Raw genomic sequence first — 13610 nt, forward strand, 5'->3', positions numbered from 1 at the left:
TAATAAAACATACATTTGTAGAGTTCTCATAGAGTGACTCATGTTCTGTTGTCATTAATTACAAATACAGAATATGTTTTTCCACCAGTAACACTGATTTATGTATTTGTGGAGCGGGCGACATCTAAAAAAAAAAGAATCTTTTTCTAAAAAAAAAAAAATCTTTTCTTTTTTTCTGTTTTGCTTTTAATCTTGCCATAATAAAAATATATTTGTAGAGCATCTCATGTTCTCTTGTGATCAATATTATAACAATCTTTAAATGGTAAAACTTTCCGAAATATGAACAAAAGCAAGTGATTTGATAAAAAAAAATAAGAAATGGTTATAAAAATGCTGATAATCGTTAATAAAAACAATTTTAAAAAATCATTAGTTTAAAAATATTGAACGATTTTATGATATGACGTAGTTCTGGAAACTTCCTACTTCTCTGTTTATCCGTCTGACTTCACGGTGGGTTTCTTTTGATCGCCCCCTGTCGTTTTAAAGAATATCACAATGGCAAACGTGGCAAGTATAAAAGCCTCGGCCGTTTAGCGAGGTGCGCGCAGTTAGCGGAGGTGTGCAATGCGCCGCCAGGCGAAAGTACAGTATAATTCCAGCTTTAGGCTTGAAACTCCAGGGCTGAAAAGGAGTCCCACTCTGGCCCCGCTTAACCACGCCCCTTTTTACATTAGTTTGCTGTGAGGGAACAATGAACAAAAAGAAAGCCCCGCCCCTACTTAATATTCAGTTCATAAGTACATCAACATACTTAATAATATAGATAAAAGTATCTGCAACGTCCAGTTCACGCAGACTTTATTATTAATAATTATTATCATTATCACAGACTTTACTGCTAATTATTAAAATATGATTTTTCTACTGTCCTTAAAGACCGGATGTTCAAATATCTTCTTAAACTCTGCTCCTCCACCATCTGTTGGTCCGTTAAGCGCCGCTCGTGTGCATTCCCACAATGCAAGTTTCTCAATCTGAGGCCTGTCATGCTCCATTAGATGAAGAAAGAGAATCGTATGTGACACTTTAACCGATTTCCCTTGATTTTGTTATTGCGCCTCCGCCACTTTCCCCTCCTCAGCCTTTCTAGGCCACTTCTGCTCCTCTTTCAGTCTTTGTATGTGTCAGTATATCTCTCTTCCCCTCTCATTCACTACTGTGCTATTTCCCTGGAGAGCCCTTGCCCCTGTTTTGAGAGGTCTCGCTGACTGAGGCGCTTTTGAAGTGGGTTTTTCCTCAAAGTGCGCAGACTAAGGCTAACAGCTTATACTTATCAACCCAACAGGCTCATTTTCTGGCTGTCTCGGGGCTTCTGGGTCAAGGATGCATCACTGCTGCCCTCCAACAGCAATTCTGGACTCCATCCGATTACTCGCATCCAGCCCGTGACAAACATCCAAAGCCACAAACAGGGGCACGTTTGGCCACGTTACTCCAAATGTTTCCCAGCTGGCTGCTCTACAATTAGTTTGCGACTGCGGGTTTCCTCTGCATTTGCATGGGGCCTTTTTTTAGATTTGTAGCGGAAACAAGTACACAAGTTTGCATGTCAGGAGATCTGAGCGCTTTTTAGTTCTTCTTATTTCTATTCATTTTTAAATGTTAAAATCGGCTTGTTTTGCAGCTTGATGTTGGAAATGGATGTTTTCTGATTATATTCTTCTACTTTTTCTGTACAGTCATGGACATTTGTTAGTTGAGCGAGTTGTTTGATCGTTTTCTGGCTTTTATTATTCCTGTAGTCATTTCTCACAAGCGACTGAATCAGAAGAATAAAACAATCATCATAAAAGCGAGCGCACGTCCACATTGCAGCATAAGGTCAATAAAGCAAGAGTTGTTTCTTTAGTAAAGTTCGTTTTAATCTAATACCTTTTTCTTTTTCAATTTTTCTTTGCTCTTTCTTCTTTTTTATTTCTTTTCTTACTCTTTTTCTTTCCCCCCACTCTTTTTCTTTTCCATTTCTTTATTTTTCTTCTCTTTTTTTCTTTTTTACTTTTTATTCTGTTTTTTTTCCGATTTCTTTCTTTCTGTCTTGCTTTCTCTCGTTCTTTTTTTCTTTGCTTCTCTTTCATCTTTCTTTTTTCTTTGCTTCTCTTATCATCTTTTATTCCATTGCTTTTATTTTTTCTTGTTTTTCTTTCTTTCCTTTCTTTCTTTTTCATTTTTCTAATTCTTTTTTTCTCTTCTCTTTCTTTCTTTCTTTTTTTTCTTTGCTTGTCTTATCTTTCATTCCTTTGCTTTTCTTTATTCTTTCTTTCTTGTTTCTTTTTTCTTTTTCTTTTCTTTTCTTTTCTCTTTCTTTGCTTTTATTTTTTTCTTACTTTCTTTTGCTTCTCTTTCTTCTGTCTTTTTTCTTTGCTTCTCTTATCATCTTTTATTCCTTTCTTTCTTTCTTTCTTTCTTTCTTTGCTTCTATTATCTTTTTCTTTCTTTCTTTATTTCTTTCTTTGCTTCTATTATCTTTTTCTTTCTTTCTTTCTTTCTTTGCTTCTCTTATCTTTTTCTTTCTTTCCTTTGCTTCTCTCTGTCTTTCTTTCTTTCTTTTTCTCTCTTTCTTATTTTCTTTCTCTTTCTCTTTCTTTCTTTTCTGTAAAAAAATATGTAAATTAAAAGTTTTTTTGTATTTTGTGATTTTTGTTTTGTTGCATTTTTTCATTTATTTCAATTCGGTTCATTTTGTTACGTCTATCGCACTTTTACCATGTAGATTGTATCAAAGCAGCCTAACTTGGATGAAGAAAACATGGCCGTAACAAAACAAAACAAATGATGTTTAACAGAGCAAGGAAATGTTCACAGTATGTCTGATAATATTTTTTCTTCTGGAGAAAGTCTTATTTGTTTAATTTAGCTAGAATAAAATCAGTTTTTATTTTTTTTAAAAAGCATTTTAAGGTCAATATTATCAGCCCCTTTAAGCTATATATTTTCCTGATAGTCTACAGAACAAACCATCGTTATACAATAACTTGCCTAATTACCTTAACCTGCCTAGTTACCCTAATTAACCCAGTTAAGCCTTTAAATGTCACTTTAAGCTGTATAGAAGTGTCTTGAAGAATATCTAGTCTAATATTATTTACGGTCATCATGGCAAAGATAAAATACATCAGGTATTAGAAATGAGTTATTAAACCTATTATGATTAGAAATGTGTTGAAGAAATCTTTTCACCGTTAAACAGAAATTAAGTTAAAAAAATAAACGGGGCGAATAATTCAGGGGGGCTAATAATTTAGACCAACTGTATATTTGTAATACAATATATCAACTACTAAAATATAGTAAAAAGTTGCTTTAAGTTGAGTTTTCTACCTCAAAAGTTGACAGAGCAAGGGTCAAACTCCTGTAATGTGTTTCAGAACTGTAAGTTAGCAGTCTGCAAGTCACTATAGTGTATATATTATTTTTACAATGCAGAGTGAATGCCTTTAGTTTTCCATCTTTAGTCTTTCTTAAAGTTGAAAATGAAATTGAGCCAATAAAGGAATCATGTGCAGCTATTAAAGTAGCTAATCTGCGAGTGGTTTTATGGCATTAATGTCTTTTTTGCATCTGTTTCTCAGGTAGCCTACTTATGAAAGCATATTTTCGGTACCAAATTAGCTTGCATGACAGGCAAGCAGCAAACACATTAGCTTCTGTCTCAGATTGTTATATATGCTGCGCCTTGTGTCGAACACAAGAAGCTTGTCATTTCCTACGTAATTAAAGTACGAAGCAGCTCACTTGCGCAAAGTCTTGCCGTAATTGTTTTCGCACAACACCACTGGTGCAGATAATTGGCCATTAGTGCTGTCTGAACAATGCGGGTTGGTGGCTGAATGCGGTTCTGTTTTTTAATTATACGTCACTGTAAGCGTTAAGCAATTATGTTGGTTTAGAACTTTTTTCCCAGCTGTATTTTTTTGCATGGCAGAAAGGTGAGCGACTCAACCTATGAATGTTCAGAATCAAAATCACTTAGCCAACAAAAGAACATGGCAAAAAAAGCTGTAATCTCGCATTTCTGAGAGGGTGAGTTCAGATTTGATGCTGGTTTATTGTTGTGTGCAAATGTGATGCTTTAAAATCCATCTTTTACATTGAACGTCTAGGGCTCTATTTTGACAGTCCATTTGCAAGGCGCAAACGCTTTCAGGGCGTGTCAGAACGCATTTTTGCTAATTTAAGGACGGGAAAATCCACTTTGCACTGTGGCGCATGGTCTAAAAGGGTTGAGTTTATTTTCTTAATGAGTTATAGGTGTGTTTTGAGAATAAACCAATCAGAGTCTCATCTCCCATTCCCTTTAAGAGCCAGCTGCGTCCCACCATAAGCGCATTCGCTATTTACAGGACGTAAAGTAAGTCTAAGTGAAAAAAATTAGCATTTCACAAGCAAACAGTTCACAGTTTTTAACAGAAAACAGTTAAACAGAGCATCTACTGCGTGAGAATGAGAGATAATAGATCTACTTTCACTTTCGCTCTTGGATAGGGAAACCTTTACGCACAGACATCAATTAGTCTATAAATAAATAATTTTGTTTGTTAAGCGCAAATATTCGTTTCAAAACTATTTCTAAATTCAGTTCTAATTTCCAGCAAATGAATAAATGAATAATAATAACAAAATGTGCTCAAAAACCTGAGTTATATCCTAAAACACATGCTGTGCCCCATATGATCTAAAACCTGACAGGTGCACAAATCTAAGCTTGTTTTTAATAAAACAAATATAAATATGGATATAATAAATAATACTGCTAATAATAATAACATTATACAAAAGCAAATTGTTATGAATGAAGTGAAAAAGCCTCCCGAGATGAAGAAGACATAAAAGCAGTGATTTTTCATATTTATGTAGGCTAGAAAATAATATGTTTTGTAATATTTTAATCCTTTATATTTATATCCTATATCTATTCTTATTATATCCTATATATAATATATAAATTTAAATAATATATATAAATGTTTTCATATGTAAAGATATTTGCCTATTGCTCTCTTGTGTGTATTAAGCAGTGTGTAAGCGAGGCGCAACTCTGCGCTGGAGTTTAGACCGGGTTAGTTTTGGTCTAATGAAAAATCTATTTTAGTTTCTCAAAATAGCAACGCGCCAGCGGTCCGCCTCAGAACGCCTTCCTTTTTAGAGCAGAACGCCTATGGGCGCACATATGAGCGCTAATGCATTTGCTATTTAAACAGCGTAGCGCAACGCCTCAAAACCACTCTTGCGCCAAGCTGAAACTACCAAAAGACTACTGCGCCACGCCTTGCGCCACACTGCGCCGGGTGTATGATAGGGCCCCTAATAGTCTAACGATCGCAGTGTGATCGTTTCCTCTTTAGATATAACGGCCTATATCAGAGGTATTGATGGTAAATACCACTGATCTGTTTAGAAACTTTGCCATGTGAAAGTGAACTGCATCAAGAACAAAAATAAACATTGCAACAATCTGAATCCCTGTTTCAGAGCAAAACAGTCGATCTACAGGCGTAAACGCATCCCTAACTCATTCATCTCTCTTTTTCCCCAGGCTCTGCCATCCGTGGCTTCACCCCGTTCAGATTCTCTGTTGAACCTGTGGATGTTCTGGCGGTCCGCGGTCTTCCTGCTGTGTTGAACTGCTCAGCCATCAGCGACGCTCCAGTACGGGTGGAGTGGAAGAAAGACGGGACGTTCCTGAACCTGGTGGCGGATGACCGCAGACGGCAGCTAGCAGACGGCTCTCTGCTCATCAGTACGGTGGTCCACTCCAAACACAATAAGCCTGATGAGGGGGTGTACCAGTGCGTGGCCACCATCGACAATCTGGGCACCATCAGCAGCCGCACCGCACGACTCACAGTAGCAGGTAGGAAAAGTCACCAGCATTACATATTCAATGCTTAAAAAACACCTCTTAAAGCTGTGCAATGTTGTGGCATCGTGGAGGATGTGACAGTGTGAGGACCTCAAAGATCATCTGTAATGGCTGATCAAAATAATGCATTTGAAAATAATCGGCGCAATAGCCTAGCGGTTAACACGCTGACATATGGTGCAGTAGCACCTCAGAGCCTCCTGAGTTTAAATACTAATATTTATTTATTCATTCATTTATTTATTAATTTACTTAATTATAATTTCATTATTATTATTATTATTATTTATTTTATTTTTATTATTATATAGAAGAATATGGGGCATCTAAATGTAATATTAATTGCAATTAATCACATTTAAAGTAAAAGTTTGTTTTGACATAATTTAAGTGTGTGTGTTGTGTATATTTATTATGTGTATATATAAATGCGCACATGCATGCATAAATTTGAGAAAATGTTTGTGTTCACATAAATTATTTATATATATATATATATATATATATATTTATATTTATATTTATATATATATATATATATATATATATATATATATATATATATATTTATATTTATATTTATATATATATATATATATATATATATATATATATATATATATATATATATATATATATATATATATATATATATATATATATATACAGTTGAAGTCAGAATTATTAGCCCCCTTCGAATTTTTTTCTTCTTTTCAAAATATTTTGCAAATGATGTTTAACAGAGCAAGGGAATTTTCACAGTATGTCGGATAATATATTTTTTTTCTGGAGAAAGTCTTATTTGTTTTATTCTGGCTAGAATAAAAGCAACTAGAATTTTTTAAACACCATTTTAGGGACAAAATTATTAGCCCTTTTAAGCTACTTTTTTTCTCGATAGTCGACAGAACAAACCATCATTATACAATAACTTGTCTTAGTACCCTAACTCGCCTAGTTACCCTAATTAACCTAGTTAAGCCTTTAAATGTCACTTTAAGCTGTATAGAAGGGTCTTGAAAAATATCTAGTAAAATATTATTTACTGTCATCATGGCAAAGATAAAATAAATCCATTATTAGAAATAAGTTATTAAAACTATTATGTTTACAAATGTGTTGCAGAAATCTGCTCTCCATTAAATAGAAATTGGGGAAAAAATAAACAAGCAGTCTAATAATTCAGGGGGGCTAATAATTCTGACTTCAACTGTATATATATATATATATATATATATATATATATATATATATATATATATATATATATATATATATATATATATACAGGGCTCGAAATTAACTTTTTTACTTGGTAGCACCGGTGCTCCCAACTTCAAATATTTAGGAGCACCAGAAAAAAATTAGGAGCATCCACCAAAAATAATTGAGCACCGCTGCAAATTGTATTTTAAAACAACAACAATTAGGACTAACAAAAACCAGAAACAACTATCTAACTAATGCTGAGATGACATTAATATTTGTGTGCAATAATTCCAAAATGAATGTCTAATAATTATAAAATATTAATGATGATCTCTCATTATTCTGCTATTAAGCACAACAGAAACACATGTGATGACTCTAGCTTACCTAAAAGAGAAAAAGTTTATTCTCATTAACATCTGACCTTTTTTTAAAAATGGTTATGCGCCTTGTATGTACATTCTTCTGCTTTCAACTGTATTTGTCAAATTCTGAAAGTTTGTTTATTCTCAAACAGCACAAATGGCAGGATTGATGCTCTTTTTTTTTTAATCATACTGAATGGATTTGTGTGTCAGCACATTGGGAGTGAATGAGTTCTGGGATCAGTTTTCCGTGCTCTTGGTTTTTCTCTCCTGGACGCAGGTCAGCATGCTGCAGTCAACCTTCACACTATGCTATGAATCTAACAGCAGGATTAGTGTGTGTTTAAACAGCAGGCTTCGATTTCAGCCTGGCCTTCACAGTTTGCTCTGACTGGAGCCTTCGTTTCCTTTTAAACACATCCAGCAGAGTTTCCCACTATCTGCTAGTTTAAACGTAGTTCTGCTGAGGAAATCCAACTGGAAGAGGCTGAATTAATGTGATGTGGTTGTGTGGCGTCCCAGAAGATGATTTTACAGTTCAGAAGTTGCTCTTTTGAGAACTATTTAAGCTTCAGCTTTCCCTCCGATGTTTCGTTTGGAGTAGGGATGCCCAATATTAGAAAAAAGTCACATTGCAATAGTTTGTTCTTAAACAGCGGGGAAAATAAATATTGAACATGTGATGCTTTTTTTTGAGAGTAATATTTCTAAAGCAGCTGTTGACAGGGAATTGAAGCAGATTCAAGGCAAAAACTAGAACAGAAATAAAATAAAACACAACAAATAAATCTGAAATATGAATTCAGTGTTTCACAATAGAATGACAGAAGGAGAAAGCTGAACTACTGAAATTTATTTAATACTTTATTTATTTAAAATAATATTTTTTGTGATAAAGATGCCTCTCATATGGAGAATGAATTCTCATGCATTGAGTGTCAAAATCTGGATGCTTTTTTGAGTATCAAATCTGAGCTTTATTCTGAATTCTCTATTGGATTCGGATCAGGTGATTGGCTGGGCCATTCCACAGCTTGATCTTCTTTCTCTGAATACAGGGTTCAACGCTATGATTTTTTCTACTGGTCCGATTGGGCAAGTGGTTCAGATTTTTATTTGCCCTGCCAAAATTTTCACTGCCCCCACCAAAAAAAAGGGAGAAGTTATTAGCTTTATGTGCAGGTATTTTATTGCGGTTTGAAATTATTTAACAAAATGTGGCTGACTTGTCAAACTGACGGCAAACTATGCATAACATCACTTCATTTTTATTTTGTGGTGTTGTTCCCACGTAAATGTCTACTTCCAAGACGTTAGAAACAGACATTTTTGTTTAGTCTTATAATTTAATGTTGCCGCCATGTTGCTGTTTCTACGCTGTACTAAATAGCATGGTCAAATCAATCAGATAAGAGGAACCGGAAAGCAATATGGTGTTTACGACATCACAGGGAAGGTAGTGTTTAAAGATTTAAAAGCACAATGCAAACAATTGACAAATTAAATGTTAGTGACAAGGCAGCACTGTCCCAATCGGGCCAGTAATGATCCAGTCTACTGTCCCAAGTGTCTCTCACACTGGCCCTGGGCCACCGGGCAGTCCTTATTGTTGAGCCCTGGAAAGCATCTGAGAGTCTCCTTGGCTGTGTTTTGATCATCGTCTTGCTGAAATGGTTTCATCTAGAGGTCTGCATCCAAAAACACATCAGTTACTGACCTCTCACACGCTTTATTCAGAAATGTATTCCTGCGCCGATAGAAATCTGGTCGGGTCCCGTGGCTCAAGAATGAAAGAATGTCTCCTCTATTGTAATCTGTGATATGACTATTACTGATGTCCACATTGTGATGTCGATGTGAAAAGCATATGTAGAGCAGCATGGAGGTTCTGCTAGGATAGAAACACCACACGAGACAGTAGTTGCAGTAAAGTAAGAGCACAGAGCTGCAGTTGTAGATGGTGTAGTCTCAGTCAATAATTCAATAAGGAATAATAAAGTTGTTGAGATTTAGCTTTTTAAGAGTTCTCCTTTCCTTTTTATTTCATTCTGTTTCTGTCAGAGCCAAATAGAAATTTTAATGATTTTTCTTTTGAGTTTTTTGGAGGGTAAATGGTGTTTGCTCGGGCTCTCTTTGTGCTGTGTGTGAATCTAATTTACAGGCTATAAGCTTGATATGATTGTGTGTGTGTGTGTGTGTGTGTGTGTATTGATCTGTACTGTAGTGTAATGTATTGATCTGTGCATGTGTTGGCAGTTCTGGAGCAGCAGGTTCTGCAGAGCTTTCTGTTCTGGAAAACACTGAAGTGTAAGAGATGTTGCAGGATGTTGTTCTGCTTAATACAGCAGGATCCTTGTTGAAGGATCCTGGTTGGTTTTCTGTTCAGTGGGGCGTGGCCAATCTCTGATTGATTACTGTATGAATATGCATGACACCTTTCGTTCTTTTTCCCTCTTTTTGTTTTTATCATTTCTTTATTTTCCCTCTTTCTTGCTTGCTTTTCTTTTTTTTTCTATTTCTATTTTTTCCTTTCCTCTTTTTTTCTTTCCATTATCTGTTTCTTTCTTTATCTTCTTTCTTTCTTTCCTTCTTTCTTTCTTCCTTTTTCTTGCTTCTCTGTTTTTCTTTTTCTTTTCTTTTTTTGCTTTTTCGCTATTTTTTCTCTTTTCTTTCTGAAGCGTTCTTTCTTTCTTTCTTTCTTTTCTTTTCCCTTTTTCTTCCACATGTATGTATTTTTCCTTTTCTTTCTTACTTTTTTCTTTATCCTCATTCTTTTATTTTTTCTCTAGTTTTTTTTTCCAATTTCTTTTTCCTTTTTCTTTTCCTAATTTCTTTCTTTCTTTCTTTGTTTCTTTCTTTCTTTCTTTCTTTCTTTCTTTGTTTGTTTCTTTCTTTCTTTCTTTCTTTCTTTGTTTCTTTCTTTCTTTCTTTCTTTCTTTCTTTGTTTGTTTGTTTCTTTCTTTCTTTCTTTCTTTCCTAATTCTTTTCTTTCTTTCTTTCCTAATTTCTTTCTTTCTTTCTTTCTCCCCCCACTATTTTTCTTTCCCATTATTTTTTTTCTCTTTCTTGCTTGCTTCTTTCTTTTTTCCTTTTTTTATTATTTCTTTCTTTTTCCTATGCTTCTTATTCTCTCTTTTTTCTTACTACTTTTTCCTTTCTTTTTCTTCTTTAGTTTTTAAAATTTATTTTTCCTTTTTTTACCCAGTTTTTTCATTCATTCTTTCTCCCATTTTTTCTTTACCCCTCTTTTTCCATTTCTTTTTTTTCTTTTACCTGGTTTTCTTTTTCATTTTTTAAATTTATTTCTTTTTTTAAATATTTTTTTTCTTCTATCTTTTACTTTTTCCCATTTCTTTGTTTTTTTCTTTCTTTGTTTCTTTCTTTCTTAGTTTATTTTTTCTCTCTTCCTTTTCTTTTTCCCCTCTTTTCCATTTCTTTATTTCTTTTCCCTTTTTTCTTTTCATTTCTTTTTTCTTTTTCCCTACTTTTCCTTCCCATTTCTTTTTCTTCTTTCTTTCTTTCTTTCTTTCTTTCTTTCTTTCTTTCTTTCTTTCTTTCTTTCTTTCTTAAATTTATTTTCCCATTTCTTTCTTGAATGTAAAAAAAATGTATTAACAATTAATATTATATTATTAAATATGATAATTTAAATACATTTTATATACTTCTAGTCCCAAATTAAAATAAAAAGATTATTATTATTATTATTATTATTATTATTATTATTATTATTATTAGATCATACAAAAATATAATGGCTCCAAGACTGCATTTGTGTGATACGTTGCATTTATTATAGATTAAGGACATATTCCCAGTAAATATCCTGTTTCTTTCAAAGTCCTCACATTGCATTATAGTGAAATAGTACTTTGTTGTAGTATTTGGATTATAGTATTTTGAAAGAATGTCCAAGCTGCACTTTTGATCTTCAGATCATAAATCCATACAAGACTGTAATAATCTGAGTAGGTTTGCAGAAACAGCAGTGACGAGTCGTGTTTATCTTATTTTTGCTGGGCGCTTTTGAATTTATGTTATCGCCTTGCAACAATCTTCCAGCCGAAAGTGCTTTCAGTCCTCTTCTCTCACATACATGCACTCTCATACAGTTTTCCACTCTGAAATATTCAAAGGATGCTCAAAGAAAGCTGACAGAAACAGGAAGTTCTGCTTTAGGTTTTTGGAGGGAAATATTCTGCTGTTTTAACTTGATATAAAGAGTTCGACACGTGTGTAGTTCACACATTTGATAGTTCCTCACCTCTCTCCGCCTGTCTCGCTGGCCCTCGGGGAGAAATCCTCTTTAAAACACAAGCGTTCTCTCTTTTCTTCTCCAACAAAACTCTGTCTCTTCTCATTTCTCCAGTCGTCAGGCACATTCTCAGTCAAATCTCTGGGAGATCGAGGCCTGTGAAGCCGTATCGGCGGCTCCATATGCTGCTGGCAGAAATAAAGGATGCTTTTCTGTGCTCGCGATGAGGGATGACGTGTGCAGGCTTTCAGAGGAAGAGAATTAGCATCAGTGCATTATACCACATTAAGACTCGGAAGAGCTTTTCTATTTCCTTTTGTGCTTCGCTTTTAATGCCTGTCACTTTTGTGTTTCTGCTGTCGCCGTGCGCAGCCGATGTGACCCCTGACAGGAGCACAAATTCACTCCATTTTTACATTTTCCACAGAAAACGAGAGCGCCGCTTGCCTGTGCAAAACGCAGGGGTTGTTGGAGCTTGTTTTGGCTGCTTGTTTTCAGCTTCTGGATGTTTTTAAGTGCAGCGAGCCAGATCTAGCAAGTAAAAACACATGTTCTGCATAGGGAAATAGATTTTTTTTTTATTTATTTATTTATTTTTATTTTATTGTATGCCCATATTCACAAAACGATAACATCAAAATGTTTTAACATATTACAGAGAATGTACAGTCTTGAGAGTGAAAGTAACAGAGAAATTAATGTAAAAAATAAATAAATAAATAAATAGGTAAAGAATAATTAAAAGTGCAATTACATCATCTTAGAGTAGTCTTTAAGTGTAGATTATAAGAAAAAGTGTAAATGAATGTCAAGGGTGCTGTGTTAATTTAAGAGAGCTCTTTTATGTACTCCCAAAGGGGAGACCAAATTGACCAAAATATGTCAGATTTCAGTTTCCTTTATTTATGTCATTCAAATCATCACAATAGAATTGTAATGCAGAACGAAATTACGTTGCAACAGACCCAACAAGAACATAAAAAACATCACTATAAAAACACTATAAAATCCTAACATGATAAATAAGCTTTTATAATTCCATAAAATATAAAAAATATAATTATATAGGATATAACCCATTTTTAAAAATCTCTGAAGAGAATAACTTAATACTTAAATACCTATTTCACCATTTGTTGTAATATTAACAATTTATGCTAGTTTAACAAATTTATTTATTATTTAACACTAGCTTTCAACAATGCTTAAGAAATGGTATTATTTAAAAGTCTTATAACGATAGGATAAAAACTATCTCGAAACCGCACTGATTTTTTCAGATTTTTTATGTTTGTCATTGGCAGGGCCAGACGGAATCTGCGGACATTTTTTGCTATTTCTGCGGAGAATTTTGGTAAAAGTCTGCGGATAACTGCTGAATTATTTTGGGACTATCCAGCGAGTATCATAACTAAAACCTTAATTTATGAAATAAAAAGTAATAAATTACTGATTAAATTTAGATTTACACATTTACTCAAGTAAATAAACAAAATAATGATGTTCTAAAAATCGGCAGAAATCTGCGGAATTCTGTGGAAAATCGGCAGAAAATCTGCGGAATTCTGCGCGCGCAGATTCCGTGTGGGCCTAGTCATAGGTAAGTTTTTCTAATGGTAGCCATGTAGCAATCTGTGATATCCACATTTTAAAAGATGGAGCCTGTGATGCAGACCAGAGTAGCAAAATGCATTTTTTAGCTAAATATACCAAGACAATAAATAACTGGAATGCATCTTTTTCAAACATTATTTGCATTAAGATTCAATAAGTACAAAGCTGGGATCATGTCAAAATTTAGCTTAAGAATATTTTCCAGTACCTTATGTATTTTCTTCCAAAATGGCAAAATTTTGTCACCGTCCCAAAAACTATGAATGAATGTACCTTTATCGTTTTTACATTTGAAACATTT

General features: G+C 34.0%; 1 protein-coding gene across 18 annotated transcripts in view; it reads left to right on the forward strand.

Annotated features, from left to right (window-relative positions):
* Positions 1 to 13610, forward strand: part of neo1b (neogenin 1b) — a 301615-nt gene that overhangs the window by 101581 nt on the left and 186424 nt on the right. For all 18 annotated transcript variants that reach the window (XM_087311362.1, XM_087311359.1, XM_087311371.1 and 15 more), the window contains exon 2: positions 5540 to 5857. In XM_087311362.1, coding sequence (XP_087167488.1) covers positions 5540 to 5857 — 318 coding nt within the window. The remainder of the gene's footprint in view (positions 1 to 5539; positions 5858 to 13610) is intronic.

This window comes from Danio rerio, chromosome 25 (assembly GCF_052040795.2).
Source record: "Danio rerio strain M-AB ecotype USA chromosome 25, GRCz13ab, whole genome shotgun sequence".
Lineage (NCBI taxonomy): Eukaryota > Metazoa > Chordata > Actinopteri > Cypriniformes > Danionidae > Danio > Danio rerio.